The sequence below is a fragment of the Antechinus flavipes genome, chromosome 3 (genome assembly GCF_016432865.1).
Source record: "Antechinus flavipes isolate AdamAnt ecotype Samford, QLD, Australia chromosome 3, AdamAnt_v2, whole genome shotgun sequence".
Taxonomy (NCBI): Eukaryota; Metazoa; Chordata; class Mammalia; order Dasyuromorphia; family Dasyuridae; genus Antechinus; species Antechinus flavipes.
In genome coordinates this window covers 632,576,333-632,598,032 of record NC_067400.1, presented here as the reverse complement: position 1 = coordinate 632,598,032, position 21,700 = coordinate 632,576,333, and the positions used below count along the sequence as shown (strand labels likewise).

The 21,700-nt window shown below is 45.3% G+C and overlaps 1 protein-coding gene across 1 annotated transcript; it reads right to left on the bottom strand.

Annotated features, from left to right (window-relative positions):
* Positions 1-6,092: 6,092 nt before the first annotated feature.
* LOC127556823 (gastrula zinc finger protein XlCGF57.1-like) lies at positions 6,093-21,316 on the bottom strand. The gene is given in 7 exon segments (XM_051990267.1): positions 6,093-7,848; positions 7,850-9,190; positions 9,655-9,749; positions 17,848-17,943; positions 18,260-18,386; positions 20,549-20,630; positions 21,225-21,316. Coding segments are annotated over 7 exon segments (1,992 nt in total). The 5' UTR covers positions 21,296-21,316; the 3' UTR covers positions 6,093-7,668.
* Positions 21,317-21,700: the final 384 nt, after the last annotated feature.

Below are 21,700 nucleotides of genomic sequence, written 5' to 3'. Positions count from 1 at the left end.
AGGAAAAAAGGAAAGAAAAAGAAGAAAAAAAGATAGCCCTGGTTCCTTTGCCATTTTTTTTTACCTTTCTTTATTATGATATTAGGGTTATAAGACATTTGTTTCTTATCCCTCCATTAGCATATAGATACCTCATCCCCATGTTTCTTTCCAAATAAATGATTGTCTATACTTATCCATATTTCTCTTAGCTTCTGCTTTTTCATATCAAAATATCTACTCAGTTCTTGACTTTTCATAAGGATTGCTTGGAAATATCTCATAAAGGTACGTTTGCCAACTGCATCCTTATAGGATTATACTTAAATTTGCCAGATATTTCATACTTGGCTCTAAATCTTTATCTTTTGTTCCAAGCTCTTCTCACTTTTAAGGTGCAGGTGCCAAATCTTGCTTTGGCTCATTGGTATTGACATTTTCTTTTGGGCTAGAGGACTTTTTCCCCTTTCACTTGGAAGTCCTGATTTCTCTATTACATTCCTGGGAGTTTTCATTTTTGGAGTTTCTTTCAGGAGGTAACCAGTGGATTTTTTTCTATTTTTACTTTTTTTTTTTAATCTGGTTTTAAGAATTCTGGGTAGTTGTTACTTATGATTTCTTGAAATATAGTATCCAGAATATTTTTATCATGATTTTCAGAGTCTAATACTTATTAGTTTTTCTTTTTTTATCTATGTTCTAGGTCAATTTTATATTTCTAAGTTTTTCAATTTTATATTTTTGTTTTAATATTTCTTATTGTCTAATTGGGTTATTTGTTTGTATTCATTCTATTTTCTTGAGTATTCAGTTCTTGTGTTAGGATTTCCATTACAGAGTTTCAACTGCCAGTTTTTTGGGCCATTCTTTTCTCCATAGCTATTCTATTTGGTATCTCATTTATTTTTCCAAATATTCGCATAGTCCCTGTGGCTCAGATATTTTTCTTGAGAATTTAATTAAATTTATGAGATTTTTTTTTTCTTTAGAGCTTACCCACTGGGACAGCACTCAGATATTAAATCACTATGCTACATAAAACAACACAATAAAACCCCACAGGACTTCTAGAGGAAATGGAATTAGGGACACAACATTTCCAGTCACATTTCTTTCATGTTTGTGACATTGTTTCTGATGGACTATAATTCCTTCATGCCTATTGTTTGAGAAATATTATATGCCCTTTCATTTTTTTCAAAATGTTTTATTTCAATCTTCTATTCAAATCTTAATGCTTCCCTTTTGCATACATTGCCTGGCATTTTTGAGCTAAGATGGTTAGAGACATTTGGGATGTTGAATGAATGTGTGCATGTGTGTGACGGGGGAGGGAGGGAATTAACACAAGAAAATTTACAAATGCAGAAGAACAGCAAAAGACAACCTGATAGGATAATCCATGTATGTAGTAAAAGTATGAGATGTGTGTTTATGTGTGTTTTGTGAATTTCTACAAAGCTTGGTTCAAGCTGTGCATTCAGACAAAAGTGTGCCAAAAACATGAAACGATTATGCTCAAATTGTTCCCCAATATGTCAATTGCATGGGGACAAATTATGTTTTCACAACACGCGTTAAGGCAAAGCTTACTGGACTTGGAGTTTTGTTGGTTCTGTCGGTCTTGGAGTCTAGATTGGAGGGACTAGGCTTGGATCAGAGGCTAGCTGAAAAGGACCTGCCTAATCCTGTGTGGGCTTCCCCTTCAAGCAAGTCCAGGCTACTCCAGTGCTGATCTCCCACCACAGGTTTCTCTCTCATTACAGAGCTCTGGGTTCCTTCCCCCCAGCTCCTTTGAGACCTTTGTCCAGAGCCTCCTCCAGATTTGGGAGTTGGGGATATTTCCTTCCATATTGGCTAGAAGCCCCTCCCCAGGTGTCCTTTGCTTGTTTTGCCCTTTGCTTCAGAACCTTCCCGTTGGGGTCTTTTTGTCTCTGGGCTGAGTGACATTTACAGGGGAGTCTCCTTTGCCAGTTAATTCTTCATTTTACAGGGTTTGAGAGATTTGGGGTACAATTGGGTCTAAGTCCTAGCTTCTAACCACACTTTCTCCTCCCATCTTTGACTTTCAAGGCCATTAACATGACCTTGCCACAGAATTATTCTACCCAAATTGATTTACTTGCTTTTCCCAGCTTCTACAACATTTCCACTGACATCCCTGTGCCTTTTAAAAGCTATTCCCCATGCTAGGTATACTCAAGGTTACTGTGAGCCTTAAACAAATTAATGGATGAAAAGCATTTTGCAAATCTTAAAGTGCTAAGTTATCCTATTCTTCCTCCTCTTGTTACAATCACTGGGTCTCCAGTCAGTGATGATCTCATTCCCTAAGTTTCTATTGCATTTCTGCTGAGCTTAAGCAATGTTTATATAGCAATTCAGGGATGTGCTGGTAAATGTTTAATAACCAAGCTCTTTGGAAGACAAAAAAAAATGTACACACACTTAGTCTTCATTATTAACACATTCCTAAGTGTATGTAATCAACAGAACAATAAATCAAGTCCTGACTTGCCTCAGTTGCTGATTTCGGAGGTTTAAATGCTCAGAGTGAAAATTTGATCATCTCTCCCACGCCAGTGACAGCTGGTTCCAGCGCCCTCCTGGGTATGCTCTGGAGAATTTCTAATCAGTCTTTTGGAATCTGTAGGTTCTTCAAAGACTCAGCCCAAGTCTGCCTTCTACAAAAGGACTCTCCTGAAATCTTTCAGCTGTCACTGAAGCCTCATTCCCAATTACTTGAATATCTTTATCTATATGCATATTATTTCCCCAAGAAGAAATTAAGCTTTATGACAGCAGAACTGAATTGGTGCTGTTTCAACTGATCTCAATTCTAATTCCTATATGTTTAGATCATAGCATCTGCCCACTCAGGAGAGAGCTGGAAGACATCATCCCAATCCCTAACAGGTTAAAAAAAAAAAACAAAAAACCTTTATAATATACTAAAAAAAGTAGTCATCCAACTTTGGTGTGAAGACTCTCAGTGGGGATATCCAAGGTATTCCATTTCATTTTTTGCTGCTTCTAATTATTAAAGAGATCTGTCCTTCCATTAAACCAAAAACTGTTAATATACTTTTTACCACAATATATTAAAGAATATTTTTATTAGATATTTGTATTAATTCCCTACATATATTTAATATGACATAGAAATAAATAACATACTGACTTGCAAGCATATTTATGAAGTAAACGTTGTGGGGGTCTCCTTTATTTTTTGTTTGGTCATAAATGTAGATGGTTACTCCTTCCATTCTTAAAAAAACCTGATCTGACATTTTCATTATGTATCTGTTGGGAACGTTGCACGATAGTATAGTATATGATATATCTATTTTCTGCTCAAATGCTTCCTAGTTTTCTGAGCAATTCTTGTCAAATCACGAGTCCCTCTGTAAGTAATTTCTTTGGATTGGTCAAATATTGAATTACTGATACTTCTCTAGGTTTATAAGATTTTCTCCCTTAAAACAAAAATAATTTCTGATCCTCCTTAGTATGAGAGACAACCCAAAGTTAAGTTTCGATTCCTCCAAAACCAGGAGCAGATAAGTTTCCACGGAATGATGTAAGCCTCAAGGTAATGTAAGATAATAAGCATCCCTGACCAATGCACTTTCAGAAGAGACTTGGCTCCAAACCTTTGATGAGGTTTAGAAATTGGTTTAAACTGACCAGGTTCAAAGACCAGAAAAGGCTTCTCTTTGTTGCGCTTGCTTAATAAGCCTCATGCATATAACCTGACACACCCCATGTAGAATTAGAACCTCGTTAACAGAACAAGGGATGTATGATAAGGGACGGGGAGCATGTTTAGGAATACAGGTAAGACCTGATGCAACCTTAAGAGGAACTAACCAATCCATTCTTTGAGGGAAGGGAACTGCTACAAACTAGCAGCATAAAACTTGTCTGCTTTGGTACCTAGTACTCTTTCCATTAGAATGGTGGAGCCCATTTCTGGCCAGAAATGTCCAATTCCTCTGGACTTTATTCAAAAAAATTTTTTTGCTATCTGACTTTCAGAGTGAGTTTGTTTCTAACACTTAATATTTTAATTCCTAAATTTGGATGTCTCTCTAAACAAGTAATTCTGTGGTAAATTAGTCCCCATGCTAGGGAGGAGAAAAGGAGACAGACCTTATGCAAAATGTACATAAGAAAATCACATTTTTGGAAATATTTCTACCCAACTCAGGCTCCAGGAGGACTGCAGACAAGGGTATTACAAAACTCTAAAATTACAATCAAATTAATTCATGGGGGCTATAGGTGAGGGTGGTAACAGTACCTTTGGATGTCTATAAGATTTGAATTTTCATTTCTTCCATCACTACACAAAATATCTTGAGAAAGAAGGATATAAACATTTATCAAATTAAATACTTTACAAAAATCATCTCATTCAATTCACAACAACTCAAGAGAGATAGATGCTATTATTATTCCCACTTTACAGATGAGGAAACTGAAGCAAGTTAAGTGACTTGCCCAGGGTCACACAGCTAGGAATCTAGCCTGAGGTCACATTTGAACTCAGGTCTTTCTTCAGACTCAGCACTCTGTGCAATGCGGTGCCCCCAGCTAATTTAACAAGGAATATTTGTGAACCAGGTGTACAAAGCCATTTCCATCTAGGTGAACACATCTATGAAATCATAATTTTGAAGAGACCAGAAAACCCCACCAAAATGGCAAGAAAAATTATACAAATATACAATAAAAAAATTGGCATAAGCAGAAATCATGGCAATCCATGATCCAATAAGCATTTATTAACTATTTGCTATGTGCAAGGCACTTGGGATATAAAGCAAAAAATAAAAAATAAAAAAAGAAATCCCCATCCCAAGGAGCTCATATTATAATAGGATAGAAACTGTGTGAATAATTATATTCATACAAAATATAGTGTAGATAAAAGATAATCTTAGAGAGAAGGCACTAGCAGTAGGAAAGTCCTGCATTTGGTGGGATTTGAGTTGAATACTGAAGGAAATCAAGATTAGGTGGAGGGAGTACTCTAGACATGGCAGAGAGCCAGGATAAGGATGGAGTATGGAAATAGAGTCATCATGGGAGCTGTAATGAGACCAGTGTAGCCAAGCCCTAGAGTGTGAAAGAAAGCAAAGCGGAAGAAAATGTGAAGGGGATCAGGTCCTGAAGAGTTTTAAGTACTAAGAAACCGCCTATTTAATGTTGGAAGAGGCAGCATCAAATGGAGGTAGAGTTTTAAGTACTAAGAAACCGCCTATTTAATGTTGGAAGAGGCAGCATCAAATGGAGGTAATCAATGGGGAAGGGCAATCAGATTGGTGCTCTAGGAAAATCCCTGGCAAGCCAGTCGAGGAGGATCAACAAAGGGGCTCCAACTTGACCATTACCAGCCGAAAGCCCTAGTCTTCTTACATAACAGAGCAAAGAACTATTAAAGGTCTATCATTTTCTGTTTGAAAATGAAAGGGATAGAAATTCAATTGATTCCAAAAATGATATTAAAATAAAAAAGAAAATCACTTTAAGTAAATAGAAAACATTCCAATGGTTTTATTACAAAGAGGTTTTTTTTTTGGTTTGTTATATTGTCATTTAAGCCATTCACAACTCTTAAATCTGGGTTAAACGCACGCCTGTTTTGCCAAAGCCAGTACTTAATTTGTGTCAATTTTATGTGGGGTAGAGGAATCAAACTTACCTGTCTGGAAGGAGCTATCAAGCAGCACAGAAATATGGAGAACCAGATTAAAATGTAATTAGGAAATTATAAAAACACGATAGAGACAATGCTAATTTGTGGTCCTCTGAGCCAATAACCACGCTGATAGGACTAAGTCTCTTAATTTAACCCTGTTATGATATCTGATATTTTCTTTTATATTCTTTCAAGTAGCAGAGATCTTGATGATCTTTTCATGGGATTGTTGATATAGTTTCTCCTTTTAAAAACTGCCCATTCACATATTTTGATAATTTCCCTTTTGCAGAAGAGCTCACACTGACAATGATCTTTCAGATCCTTATCAATTTCTCTTACCAGATTTTTATGAGAAAATTGTGGGATGGGGAAAGAGCTCTGTCCAGAAATGATTATGATGTAAAACTAGAAGGCATCAGTAAAATTTAATGAAATGTAAATGTGCTTATATACATACATCTGAATACTTAAATTTATTTGTAAAAAACATTTTTAATAGTTGTCTAATTGCTACTGATTCTGCAGAGATCACCCCAAGAGCACTGACTAATGTAACTTGCTGCTATGTAGAGGCAGTCAGTATACCAAAGGGGTAAGCCCAGAGGAAGATGAAGGTACTTTTCTCCCCAAATACCACAAAATGTTATTGCTCAGCACTTAATCAAATGGCGGGTTAGACTTTTGCAGGTCACCTTCAGTATGAATCCATCAGAGATTTCGAGGCAGAAGGTACCCGAGAAGTCACTGAGGTTGGACCTCTCACTCGCTGGGGCTCAGAGTATGACTTGCAGATCCCTCGGAGGTTTCTGGGGCAGAATCTGCCCCCAGACCCTCTTGGCTCCAAGTCCAGCACAGTGCTCCACCATAATGCCACGGCAGAGAGAAGGGGGAACCATATTGCTCATCTCTTGCCATGTGTAGTGTCGCTTTAGACTGTGGTTCTACTTCAAGTGCAATGGGTAGTCATGGCAAAGCCTTATGGGGAGCTTCCCGTCCCTCAGTTCTTCTCCAAAGCCAACCAAAAGATGGAGCATCCCCAGGACTCCCAAGTCCAATGGCAAAGTAGATTTGAAAGTCTTTGCATTCCCTCCCCTGACATATAATTCACCCCCAAAACTAGGGGCTGACCAGTTGAGAGCTCAACATTTTATGTGTTTTCTGTTAGTTACACACAGCTATGGGAGATAATGAGGTACAAAATAAAGCCATTCACTGACTTGTCTTCTACATTGCAATAAAGTGGATTCTATTCTGATTGCATATTCTTTCCATTCTGTAGCAATTCTCTTGACCCCTTCTCAGAAAAGGTTTAACTAGTGCTAAAAGCTTTCTCATATTTAATTGTATTAATGGAATTGATCAGTAAGATATCCTTTCTGGCGTTGTTTTAATATCTTTTTCTCAAATATGAGCTTTCTAATACAGTCAAGCATGAGCCGTATCCGAAGGCTTTCCCATATTCATTCTGGAAGGGCTTACCCTCCAGTATGAATTCTGTTTTGTAAGTTTTCTTCATTGTAGAAAAGCTTTTCTACATTCTTTACATAAATGGATTTCCTCCTAGGATCACAGACTAGAGCTGGAAAAGACCTAGAGGCCACTAAGTCCAAATCCCCCATTTTACAGATGAAGAAACTGATGTTGAAAAGGTTAACTAATTCGTGCAGCATCCCACAGCTAGGGAATCTTGAGACTAAATCTGAATTCAGAATTCCTGACTGCATGGGCAGAACTCTCTCCACTGGATCACTTAGTTGACTCCGTGGCATTCTCATGTTTGGTAAGTGATGACTTCTGGCTAAAGTTTTCCAGATTTGTAAGACTCAAAGAGTTTTACTCAAGTAGGAATTCTGATGATCAATAAAGTGGTCTTTTCAAGTGAAGGCTTTCTCCATAATTATATTGAATGGACTTCTCTGTAGCACAATTCTCTGAATTTTCTGATGTTCACAAAGCTGAAATTTGTAGTAAAATATTTCCCATTAGTTACCCTCAAAGGGTTCCTGTCCAGAATGAATTGTCTGATGTACAATAAATGATAGAATTTCCAAATTTGTTGTACTCACAGGGTTTCTCTCCTGCATGTATTTTCTGATGTTTATTAAAGGATGACCTCTCACTGAAGTTTTTCCCACATTCTGTACACTCAAAAGATTTCTGCCTACTATGAGTCCTCTGATGTACAGTAAGTTGAGATCTGTTGTAGTAGGCTTTCCCACATTCATTACACTCAAAAGGCTTCTCTCCTGTATGAATTCTCTGATGTGAAATAAGGGATGACTTCCAACTGAAGTTTTTCCAACAATCGGTACATTCGAAGGGTTTCTCCCCAGTATGGGTTCTCTGGTGTTTAATAAGTGATGACCTCTGGTTAAAGTTCTTTCCACATTCACTACACTCAAAGGGTTTCTCTCCAGTATGAATTCTCTGATGTGAGATAAGTGATGACCTCAGGCTGAAATTTTTCCCACATTCTGCACACTCAAAGGGTTTCTCTCCGGTGTGAATTCTCTGATGTTCAGTAAAGTGAGACTTGTTGTAGAAGGCTTTCCCACATGCAGTGCACTCGAAGGGTTTCTCTCCAGTGTGAATTCTCTGGTGCTGAATAAGTGATGACCTCACAGTGAAATTTTTTCCACATTCAATACACTCGAAGGGTTTCTCACCAGTATGAATTCTCTGATGTTCAGTAAGTTGAGACCTTCTATAGAAGGCTTTCCCACATACATTACACAAAAAGGTTTTCTCTCCAGTATGAATTCTCTGGTGTAAAATGAGCTGAGATTTGTCATAGAAGGCTCTTCCACATTCGTTGCAAGCAAAGGCTTTCTTTCCAGTATGAATGCTCAGATGAGAAGTGAGTGATGATCTTTGGCTAAAGTTTTTCCCACATTCATTACACTCAAAGGGCTTTTCTCCAGTATGGGTTCTCTGGTGGGAAATAAGGGATGATCTCTGGCTAAAGTTTTTTCCACATTCATTACATTCAAAGGGCTTTTCTCCAGTATGGATTCTCTGGTGGGAAATAAGGGATGACTTCAGGCTAAAGTTCTTCCCACATTCCTTACATTCAAAGGGTTTCTCTCCTGTATGAATTCTGTGATGCACAGTAAGCTGAGATTTGTTGTAGAAGGCTTTCCCACATTCGCTACACTCGAAGGGTTTATTGCCAGTGTGAATTCTCTGGTGTGAAATAAGGGATGACCTTTGGCTGAAATTTTTCCCACATTCACTACATTCAAAGAGTTTCTGTTCAGTGTAAATTCTGTGATGTGCAGCAAGTTTACACTCCCACTGAAAGGATTTCTCACATTCATTAGAATTAAAGGATTCTTTCCCAACATGTGCTTTCTCAGGTAGAAGAAAAGTTTTCCCTGATTCATTAAAAAGATGGAGTTTCTTTGGAGTATGAATTTTCTGATAATCATTAGAACTTCCCAAATAACTAAAGGCTTTCTCAATTTCTTTAAACTTATACGGTTCCTCACCAGTATGAATCATTTCCTATAAAAGAGAGCAGGAATTATTAATGAGGGCTTTCCAACATCCATTATAGTCATATTATTTCTCTTCCAGCATGTATTTTCTAAAAGAAAGAAATGCTCTTTTTACTTAAGATTTTCTTTAGTCCATAAGTGTATGAAATGCATTATGATTTGGGTATTAAGTGAAGGGATTTCTGTATTTGTTGGCCTTACAAAGTATCTTACCTAAGGACATTTCATTATAGCTAAAAACTGTTTGCAGCTCTGGCTAAACATGTCATATTTACAATGATTGGTGCCACACTGCAACTTCTCCCCAGAAATACTGAATTCAGGGACATTCATCTTACCACAAGATTTCATGTAATTAATTATGACTCATCCCTGCTCTGACCCATTTCTCTTTGTTCTTTATCTGCTACTTCCCTAAAATGGAATGACATTCCCAGCTTCTCTGAGCACTTTGTCATCCCCAACACCCACCTTTTGCAGTCTCTTCTGGGAGGATTTTGTCAGGTAAATGGCCCGATGCACAGGTAAGTCCTTGATGTCATGTTGCTGTTCCTGACAAATGGATCCTGAAGGAAACCAAAAAAATCAATATTCACTTTTATCTGATCAGGAAAAAAGAAAACTGTTTAACATTTAAAGTGTGAGACTGTTTCATCAAGGAAAATAATGAATTATCTGCAAAACCCAGAACATTGATATAGGGGTATTAAAACCACAAGTTGCTGAGGAGGGTAAGAGAAAACCTCAATCTTCAGAACTAAGTAAATTATATTCAAATACATTCACAGAGAGACTGGTTCATTTGCTGAAGTGCTTTCACTCCTCCTTCTTCTTCTTCTTCTTTTTTTTTATAGGAGCTAACATTTTGCACAAGAATGGAAAAAAGGCCAAATTGGAAAATAAAAGCAAAATGAGAACAAAAGACATCAAGTCACTGGGTCTGGACAGCTTTCAGTGGACAAAAGGCATCAAGTCAAGGCACTGGGTCTGGAGTCAGGAAGACCTGAATTCAAAACCAGCCTCCAACACCTATGGCTCTCTGAGGCTTGGCAAGTCTCTCAGCTTCCACCCCCATTGTTGTCCATTATCCAGAACCTAGGCAAGCATGCAAACATGAAACTGAAGCACAATACTGATGGACGTTTTTGGGCAACCAAATTTTGCCATGATCTTCAACAAGCTCTCATGACTGATGGTATCAAAGGCTTTGGTCTGATGAATGAACATTTGCATAGACTTTCTTTTCTGCTCCTGGCATTTGTCCTGTAGTTTTCAGGCAGCAAACACTATGTCAACCATTCCTCAGTCCTTTCGGACTCTCAGGTGACTGTTTTCTAGATAAAGAACCAGCCTAGTAAGAAGGACTAACAAGAATCTTTCCAATGACTAGGACAAAGACTTCCCTATGATAGTCACAGAGCAATCTACTTCCTATTCTTTTATAGGGACAGATAATAGAAGCATTCTTGAAATCCTGAGGGATAATCTCCCTTTTACCATATAAACCAGAAAATTTCAGTCAGCCTTTATAGAAACAGTAACCCTTATTATCTTTATTATTATTATTAACCTCAATTGCACAAGAATCAACCACAAGAGGAGCCTAATGATGCATCTTCTTCAACTGGAAACTTGGCCCAAGGGGGACTGACTCACATGAAGTGTATAGTCAGTGGCTTCAGCATTAAATAATGATGGACTGTTGAGAACACCAGGAAAGGATTCAGTCCATCTCTCCAGGATTATGTTCTTATCACTAATTAATGTGTTTCCATCAGCACTGAGTAACTGCGATGTCTTTGATTGATATATCTTTAGCCCATAAACGGGCTTCAGGGCATCATAAAAATGCTCTAGATTGCTCCTATCAGCATAAAACTGAATTTCATCTGCTTTCTTAATGAGCCAAGAATCCCACTTCAAGAATCAATCTTTACTCGCACTTTGCTTTTGATGGATTTTGATTTGATGGATTCTTAGAGATCAATGAACTAACCTCTCAGTAAATCCTGTAAAGTTCTGGTTTTTCATTTAACCAAGAATAACTTACCCAGCAAAACTGTATCTAATCTTACAGTGGAAAAAAATAAATGAAACTTTAATAAGAGAGAGATCTTCCTAGCATTCCTGGTAAAAAGAGTAGAGCTGAGGAGATTTTTTGAACTTCAAACACAGGAACCATTATGGAATGCAAGATGGATAATCTTGATGACATTGTATTAAAAAGTTTTTGCACAAACAAAACCAATGAAGCCAAGATTATAAGGGAAGCAGAAAGCTGTGAAATAATTTTTATAGTCAGTGTTTCTGATAAAGGTCTCATTTCTAAAATATAGAGAGAACTGAGTCAAATTCATAAGAATATAATTATCCCTCAATTATTAAATGGCCAAAGGATATGAGCAGAGAATTTTCAGATGTAGAAATCAAAGCCATTTATAGTCACATGAAAAAGTGCTTTAAATCACTGTTAACAATAGAAATGCAAATTTAAAAACTGTGAAGTATCATCTCACATCTTTCATATTAGCTGAAGTGAGAAATGTTGGAGGGGATGTCAAAAAACTGGACGTTAAGGCATTGTTGGTGGAGCGATGAAATGATCTAATCATTATGGAGAGTAATTTGGAACTATGTCCAAGAGGCTGTCAAACTATCATATCCTTTGAGCCAGTATCCTCACTACTGATTCTGTGTCCCAAAAAGGTCATAAAAAAAGTAAAAGGACCCGTATATGCAAAAATATTTATAGTAGCTCTTTTTGTAGAGGCAAAGAGTTGGAAAGGGAGTAGATGCCCATCAATTGAGGGAATGGCTAAATAAGTTATGACATATGAATGTCATGGAATATTATTGTTCTATAAAAATGATGAACAGGCTGATTTCAGAAAATCCTGGCAAGACTTACATGAACTGATGCTGAGTGAAGAGAAAAGAACCAGAAAAAAACCACTGTACATAGTAATAACAAGATAATGTGATGATCAACTATAATACTTAGCTTTTCTCAGAAAGGGGTGATTCAAGAAAATTCCAATAGAGATGGGATGGAAAATGCCAATTGCATACAAAGGGAGAATGAAGGGGACTGAATACAAATTAAAGCATCCTATTTTCACCTTTTTTGGTCTTTTTCTTTCTTGTGCTTTTTTCCCTTTTGTCCTGATTCTTCTTTCATTCCATGACTAACATGGAAATATGTTTAAAGAGATTGGAAATATGTAATCTATATCTGTCTTGGGGAGAGAAGAGGATAAGGAAGGGAGAAGAAATTTAGAACAGAAAATCTTACAAAAATAAATGCGGAAAACTATCTTTACATGTATTGGAAACATAAAACCCAAAACACAGGAATGAAGAGAAACAGAAAAAAAAATAGAATGAATGAAAAGTGACTAAAGATGGATAAACTACCTGTATTCAAATATAAGGAGATAATGCATGTATCCCCTCCAAACTCTAACATCAATAGATCTGAAAAAATGCTGGAAAAAAAAAGGCTAAAAAACAACAACTCAATATTTGATAAGCCCAAGAAGATAAATTATTTGGAAAGAAGTTCTTATTCAAAACAAATTCTAGGGAAAACATTTTTTAAAAGGGTTTTGAACAGCTTTATACTACATACCTGAATAGTCCTAAATGAACTTAAATATAAACATCCTAAAAAACTGGAAGAGAAGGGATGTGGGCAATGACAACGACGGCCAGGGGAAGAATTCAAAAGGATACAATAAAACAAGACCCATCCCAATTTCATGACATTAGAAAGTTTTTATACAAACAAAATCACTGCAGTTAAAATAAGGGAAAACATCCATATCAGGACTAGTCATTGACCAATGGATAAACTGTCAAAAAGTCTGAATAAAATCCTAATAGCAGACTTGACTAACTTCTGCCATCTGTTTAAAGATGTTTAGAATAATTCTTTCCCATTCCCATGAATTAAACCATATGAAGCAGACTCTTTTGTTGATTAATCAAATACATGCCCAGGAATACAGTCTGACCCTGAAATCCATTTCATAAAAATCCTCATCACTTTCTAAAGGAAAATGAAAAGGAATATCCATCAACAGTAGAATAGCTGAATAAGAAATTATGAGCAGATTTCAGAAAAACCTGAAAAGAGTTACATGAATTGTTGCAAAACGAAATAGCAGAACCGGAGGACATCATACACGATAATAGCAATGATTAACTATGAATGACTTAGCTCCTCAGCAATACACTGATCCAAGACAATTCCTAAGGACTTATGAGGGAAAATGCTATCCACATGCAGAGAAAGAATTGGTGGACTCTGAAAGCAGACTGAAGCATATTGTTTTCGTTTAATTTTTTAAAATGTTTTTCCTCTTTTTAAAAGTTTCTTCTTAGATAACAAGACGAATATAGACATGTTTTAGGTGACTGAATGTATATAACCTATATCAAATTGCTTATCATTCCAAGGAGGGAGGTCAAGAAAGGAGGAAGAAAATTTGGAACTCAAGATTTTTTTTAAAAAATGAATGTTAAAAATTGTCTTTGCATGTAATTGGAAAAAAATACTATTTAAAAGGAAAAAGTCTCCACAGATCAATAAAATAGATTTTATATTTAATTGAATAGGAAAAAATGAAAAATCGTATATTCTGGCTAAACAAAAAAAACAAATAAAAAACTTCACACATAAAGCACAGCAAAAACTATCACAACAATAATCCTGGTGAAAAATACTTGGGGAGTTTTGTGGATTACAGCCTCAAGAGATTTAATATGCCAGCCCAAACAGCTAATACTCCCACAAACCACATTCATTATTCTCAATTCATTCATGCAAAGGCTTTTCAATTTTCTACAATTGAAATTCTAGTCACAGAGTGTGAGAGCTGAAAGGGGCCTCAGTGGCCACCTGATAAAGAATCCCCAGAAAGAAACATCCACTGTAGCATAGGCAATGAATGCCCCATGCAGCGTTGGCTCTGAGAGCAGGGAAGCCCGCCGCCTCCGAAGGCAGTCCGTTTCCCCTTTTGGACAGCTCTCTCGGTCAGGATCTCTCCTCGCCTTTCAACTGAAACTTGCTTCTATGCAAATTCTACCTCCCTGACCCTGATTCTAGCCTCTGGTTTGTGGGTGGAGGTGCCAGTGTGGGATAGGAGGGAGGGAAGGAATCTATACTTGCCACAGGAGCCAGATGGCTCTGGAGGGGACAGGGAGGCAGGTGACGTTGCCCAGCCCTCCCTCCCTTCAATCCAATTCACTTGCAGGTCATGGCATCCCCTCCCTGATGCCATCCATGGTCCTCTTTGAGAATGAAGCACAAAGAGCCATTTGGGAGTACTCGCAGCTGCCCCTCTGGGGATCCCAATGGCCAGGGCCAATTGGCCAACGTAGCTTCCTCCTTCCTCACTCTCCCTCATTTCCCTCTATCCATGAGGGAAATCACATCCTTACCTGCAGATGCTCTGCCAGAGAAATAGAAATTTTGGTCACGAACCCTCCCAAGATATCTTGGGGTTCACAGGTTATGTTTTTTTTTTAATGTGTAAATCACCGTGTCATCTTTATTTATTTTTAATATACAGATTGCTTTATGAATCACGTTGGGAGAGAAAAAAATCAAGAGAAAAATCAGAGCAAACTAGATTAAAGGGCAATGCCTTAAACCCAATCACTCCAGAAAGGTCAACAGTGAGTCTTAATCCAGCCTCCCTCTGTCACCTTAGGGACCAAAGGCTCTGAAGGGATCAACAATTGTTCCCATTTTGGTCTGAAAGCCTGAGTGAGGGTCTTCACTTCCCAGAAGGATTTTTTTGGACCGAAGGCCATGACCTGCCTCTTTTCTCACCTAGCCTTAATCATTAATTATTGATTATTATTAGCCTTAATCATAATTGAGCATTAATTAATGTTGTCTCAGTCAAACAGGTCTGGGAAAGCCCTCCATTTGAAATGGCCAGGGCTTCCCCTTGCGTTCAAGGCCATCTCCAGTCTCCCTGTTTGATAATCTGGCCACGGATCCCAGATGGCTCCGGACCAGAGGGAGGCTGGAGACCTTGCCCAGCTATCCCTCACTTAAATCCAATCCATGCAAGTCACGGCACCATGTCCCCCAACAACAAGAAAGGGAAACTAAGTACAAGTTCAGGGCAGAAGGATGGTCTCCTGGGGGAGCAATGGAAACTGAGCAGACAAGAACTGAAGCCCCTTCTCCTAATCCAATTTGTGGCAGCGATCCTTTTTCCAGCCTTGAGTGTCAGCTCCTCTGACAAATTCAGTTCTGTTCTTTTTGATAACTAAAGACTCATCTAAACTTGGAATTCATGCTTAATCGCAATCCTAGGACTTGGGGTTGTTTCCAAACTGGAAAAAAAAAAAAAAAAGGCGACTTTGTCCTGAGAGGGAGAGTCTCAGGGAGCAGGGAGGCTAAATATAATCAATCTGCTAATGATGACGAGGTGTGAGCAACCCTGAGGCTCCCGCCTGGGAAGGGCCACAAACAAGGAACAATCTATTGGTCGGTAAGCCAGCGAGTCCACCCCTGGTCCACAACTCCACTGTACCTCTAGCCGTCCCATTGGCTTATCAACCTAATCTTTGTTTCTCTTTCCTGTAAAATTTTATATACATATATAGAAATATTGTAACATTTCCTTGGAAACTAGCCCGCTGTCAGCGGCCTATCCTTTTTACTTTGGGCCCTTTGGCTCAGAACTTTAGCTGGCTCCAATGAGAGAGCTCTCACAGACCCCAAACCCCAAACGGAGTTCTAAAGGTTTTCCTCCGGACTGTTGAAGACCATTGTAAAGATTGCTCAAAATCCTGAACAACAACGGCAAAGGAAACAAGTCTGAATTCTGAAAGACAAATACATTAAAGGGATCGCGCAGTAAATGGGTCCACGCGTCTTTGGAAGAAATCTGAACCAACCTCTGCCCAAGTTCTCCCTGAGACATCGGAAGGGCAGAACCGAAGCTTCCGGAGCGGCCGCTTTCCGCCGAACCCCGGCGCCCAACACCTGGGGAAACGGCTTATCCAACAGCTCATCCAGTCCCTCGCCAGCGGCCGCCCGTCCCCCGTCCCTGCGCGCCGCTGCTCTCCTTGCCGCCCCCAATGTGCCTCAGTTAAACTTGTGGGTAGAAAGGCGAGATAAGCGGTGCCCCCCGCGCAGAGCGCTTCCCTTGCGGCTTCCCTCTGGTGCTCCCACTGATCATCTGCCCCCTCTCTCCCCCTCTGTTCTCCTTTTCCGCCGGTGGCTCTGACGAGTCGAACGTCCCTGACAGTCCTACCTCGAGAACAAGGCTTTTCCTCCCCGCCAGACCAGAACCCCCAAAGTGGGGCTCCCCACAGATCAGGGGTAAAACAGTCCCTGATCGCTGCTGCCGCTGGACGGAGGGTTAGAACTGCTGGCAGCCCGAAGCTAAGAAAGGGCCACTGAGGGCGGAGGGTGGGACAGAGACTGGGCCTGGTCGGGAAGGCCCGAGTGCCGTCTGACCCTTATTCACCTGTCGCTTACTAACCGTTGTGTGCCCCGTTTCTCATCTGTAAAATGGGTATAATAATGACCTTTCCCTCCTAGGAGTGTCGTGAGGGTGAAAAGAAATGACTCTTTTGTGTCCTTCGCCTTCTGAGTCTTTCCTTGAACACCCTTCATGGCTCAGGGCCTTTGGGCCCCGGACAAACTCAGGCCCCTCCCGTTCCCGAGGTCTTTTCCACTGGCTCAGAAGCTCCGATTAAGCCCCTGTGGTGTCCCGGCCAGGGAAGGATACCCAGGGCAAAATCAGCCCTTGCCCTAGAAAATGGCCCGCCCACCTCTGCGCACCCCCCAGCAAGCGCCGGCGTCCCTGGCCGAGCTCTCCCGGCGCACACCCGGTGCCCCGGCCCCGTCTCTCCCGGGTTCCCGGTCTACACCTCCCCCACCCGACAGGGAGTCAGGCCGGCCCCACCCCCTCGCCCGGACTGACCGCCCCTGAAGCAGCCGATTCTGAGTGCGCAGGGGAGGACCCGCAGCCTCTGAGAGCGCCCAGAAAGCTGGCGACGCCGAGCCGGCCATTCTCGGGCTCACTCGGCGAGGAAGCACGCGGGGCAGGTGCACGTGAGTCGGGTTCAGGCTGCAAGGAAGGCCCTCGCCCTGCCCGAGGCCAGGCTCCCAGAAGGGAAAGGGCCGAGCCCTCAGCCCAGGGACTGCCAGCTGTGCCTGACCCCTGGAGGCCACCGGCGGGCCAAGCCAGGGCAAGGAGGCGCGGCACCGGCCACCCGGGGGTGAGCGCCCGGCCACACTGCCCAGAGGAGGGGCGGCTTCTGGGCTTCCTGTGGTTTCCCGCAGCAGGCCGCGAGGGAGCCGCCTGTCCCCGAGGTCCCAAACAGGGCGGAGGGATCGTTCCCCGAGGCGGAGGGATCGTTCCCCTGGGCGGAGGGATCGTTCCCGGAGCGGAGGGATCGTTCCCCGGGGCGGAGGGATCGTTCCCCGGGGCGGAGGGATCGTTCCCCGGGGCGGAGGGATCGTTCCCCGGGGCGGAGGGATCGTTCCCCGGGGCGGAGGGATCGTTCCCCAGGGCAGAAGGCCCAACATCTCCCCAGGAAGCGCGTCTCCCCCGATCCCACCCCCGCCCTGACCTCGGCCACATTCTGAAGGGGCCGCCGACCCCCGCCCGCCATCCCTTGCCCCTCGCTCACCCAGGCCTCGGTCTCCGGGCCCCAGTCCCTCCGGCGTCCAGGGCGCTTCTCCTCGCTCCAGTCGGGAGATGACCTCGGCTTTCAGAACCGGACGCCCTGCTCACGGGAGAGACAGGCGGGCGCTCAGGAGACGGTGGTGGGGAGGAGCGGGGGGAGGGGCCCGGGCCCCTCCATCAGCCTGACTCATCCATCCCTCCAGAGGAGAGCGGGTCTCCCTGCCCCGGGATTGACTGGGAGACACAAGGCTGGGACGCCCCCCCACCAAGGGCCAAGCCCTGCCCCTCAGGCACAGAGGGCAGAAGTGAGGCTCCGCCCCATAGCCCGTGTGGGCTGAACATGGCTGAAGAGACCCCGGCCCAGGAGAACGGGGTGGGGGTGGGGGGGAAGGTGGGGGGGAGCCGGCAGCGCTCACCCAGGGCGGCCAGGTGCTCCAAGGTCTCCAGCATCACCTCCCGGTAGAGGCTCCTCTGGGCGGGGCCCAGGCGGCTCCACTCCTCCCGGCTGAAGTGCACGGCCACGTCCCGGAAGGTCACCAAGTCCTGAAACGGCCCATGGGCCCTTCTTACCGGGGACCCAGGGGGCGGCCGGGTGCCCACGATGGACAGCCCGGGCCCAGGGACACAGTCCTTCCTGGAAGCCCCCCAGCAAGTCCTGGCTCTGGGGCCGAGCCCCCTCCCACTGACCCCTGGAGGGGCGGGGGAGCCTGTACTCGGGATGCCCCCCAGTGGAGCCCGGATTTCTGTTTGGCTGTAGCCTAGCAACTCGACACCTCCTGCTGGGGGAGGGGGGCGGGGCTGGCTAAAAAGCCAGCAGGGGAAACTGAGGCCCAAGCGCTGGCCAGCTCCAGCCACCAAAGGGCCGCCTGCCTTTCTGTGTGTCCATCTCATGCTCCCACACACACTCTGGGAGAGCTCCCCGGTGCACACTGAGGCTGAGCCGGGAGACCCAGGGGGCAGTGACCCCCGAGGGAGAGGCAGGGGCAGGTTAGGGTCAGCAGGGTCCAGGAATGGGAGACGCTGCCAGCACCGGCTCTGGCTCCCCCGGGGCAGCCCTGGAGGCACTGAGGGCCGGGGGCAAGAGTCTGGAATCTGGAATCATGTGGGCAGGAAGAAGCATTTATCCAGCACCTACTGTGTGCCCAAGAGGAGCGCTTCACAGTCGCTGTCTTACCAGACAGCTCACCACCTTGTGGGCATCTGCGGGGCTGGATTTGAACTCAGCTCTTCTTCCCCGCGCCCTGGGCTGTCCCTAAGGATGCCCCGGCAGTGAAGCCGGAGGGGAAGCCTGGGGAAGTGGCAGAGCCCGTGACCCCTGCCCCCACACCTCCGCCTGGCATGGCCTTGGCAAGGCCCTTCCCTGCTCCAGGGCTGTTTCCCTCTATGTAAAACCAGGGACCGAGCTCACTCCGGGATCCCTGCCCGCTCTGGGCAGGATTCTCTGCCCCAACAGCGGGCCTTCTGCCCCTCCTCCACCTGGTCCCTCACTAATTCATCCATCCATTTTTTCCTTCACAGCTGAACAAGACTATTCGTGGCTAACACTTTCTGTGGTCTGGTCATCCGTGACCCCACTGAGGGTTTTCCTACCCACTTCCTTCTGTAGCTCAACTGACAGATGAGGAAACTGAGGCAAACTGCTGCCCCTCTCTCCCAGTCTCCCCCCACCAGACCTTCCCAAGGCGGAGGGGGTGGCAGAACGAAGTAAGAGGCCGGATTCAGGGTCAGAGCCCCAGAGGCCTGGTCACAAGGGATGAAGGGGGGAAGGGGCTGTGGGACTGGGCGTCACCAGGGGAGGAAACACAAGATGAAGGCTTGCGCAGGAGGGGTGTGTGTCACAAGACAGGGGCGCGTCTGGGGAGGGGCCACGAGGTGGGGGCGTGCTCAGGGAGGGGCCATGAGGTGGGGGCGTGTCCGAGGAGGGACCACAAGGTGGGGGCGTGCTCAGGGAGGGGCCACGAGGTGGGGGCGTGTCCGAGGAGGGGCCACGAGGTGGGGGCGTGCTCAGGGAGGGGCCATGAGGTGGGGGCGTGTCCGAGGAGGGGCCACGAGGTGGGGGCGTGCTCAGGGAGGGGCCATGAGGTGGGGGCGTCTCTGGGGAGGAGCCATGAGGTGGAGGTGTGTCTGAGGAGCCACAAGATGAGGGCGTGCTCAGGGAGGGGCCACGAGGTGGGGGCGTGTCTGAGGAGGAGCCACGAGGTGGGGGCGTGCTCAGGGAGGGGCCATGAGGTGGGGGCGTCTCTGGGGAGGAGCCATGAGGTGGGGGTGTGTCTGAGGAGCCACAAGATGAGGGCGTGCTCAGGGAGGGGCCACGAGATAGGGGCGTGTCTGGGGAGGAGCCACGATGTGGGGGCGTGCTCAGGGAGGGGCCACGAGGTGGGGGCGTGTCTGAGGAGGGGCCACGAGTAGGGGCGTGTCCGAGGAGGGGCCACAAGGTGGGGGCGTGCTCAGGGAGGGGCCATGAGGTGGGGGCGTGTCCGAGGAGGGGCCACGAGGTGGGGGTGTGCTCAGGGAGGAGCCATGAGGTGGGGGCGTGTCTGGGGAGGGGCCACGATGTAGGGGCGTGTCTGGGGAGGAGCCACGATGTGGGGGCGTGCCCAGAGAGGGGCCATGAGGTGGGGGCGTGTCCGAGGAGGGGCCACGAGGTGGGGGCGTGCTCAGGGAGGGGCCACGAGGTGGGGGCGTGCCCAGTGGAGGGACCTCACCTGGCGCCCTGCAGTCCGGCTCTGGCCTGTGCTCACCTCCATCTCCTCCATGCTGGCCAGGTTGTGTCCGGGGAAGGCGGGGCTGCAGGAGGGTGGAGAAGCCGGTAGCGGGGGCACTGACCATTGTCCCCTCCTTTGCCCCAGGTACTGACTGTGAGCCTTGGGGGAGGGACGCTGGCATGAGTGGGGTTCACTTGAATGGGAGGTGGGGTAGGAGTGCCCCAATGATAATGACCCGAACGACCCTGGAGTCTCCCCTTCTTTTCCCTCCCCCACCCAGCCCTGCATACTGTAGGTGCTGCATAAATGCTCAGGACAGGTTTCAGCCGCTGTCCTTGCAACGCCGGGGGAGTCACCAAGGAACCGCTGATGACCCATCAGGCCCTGCGTGAGGCAGGATGTGGCCGGGGGCTCACGGCCCTTCTGGACAAGGTGCCGGGAAGGCTGCGTAGGGCCTTGCCCAAGAGGACCACAGACTCTCTGGAGGGGCGGCCCCGAGTCCCAGGAGGGAGGGGCGTGGCTGGACACCACTCCCCCGGCTCCCTGCTCGGCGCCGACACAGTCCAACGGGACTCCGGGAAGGTTCTTGAGCATGGGAGGTGCCGCGCGGGCGCTAGCCCCGCCCCCCAGCAGCCCCCTCCCAGAAGGCACCGCGTCCACGCTAGTCCGCACTCACCTCCTTACGCTCCCAGGACCCCCGCGGCCCCGGCGGAGGCTGCTCTCTGGCCGCGCGAGGCCAGGACGCATGCGTACTCTCCGCCTTGGGTTCTCAGCCCACCGTGAGGAAAGGAAGCCCGACCCCACTCACTGAGTCTGCGCACAAGGAACGGCTGAACTACTCTACCCAGAATGCAATGTGGCGCCGTGGGCTCATAGAAATAGAATCTAGCCACGGCATGATGACGCCAGAATGGAGGCCAGTAAGAGACTGTGCAGGGGCCGCAAGCCTTAGCGGCGCGTGCGCAAACCTTCCCTCTCGCATGGTTGTTCCCTATGTAAAACAGCCTCACGTTAGGTTAGGACGGGCCACTGCGCCTGCGCACGCTCCTTTGGGGCCTACACTACTAGGAATCCTGGGAAATGGAGTCCGCCCTCTTCTCATCCAGAGGTGTCTGAGGCCAGGGCGCGAGAAGTGGACTCGCTCCAAGAACC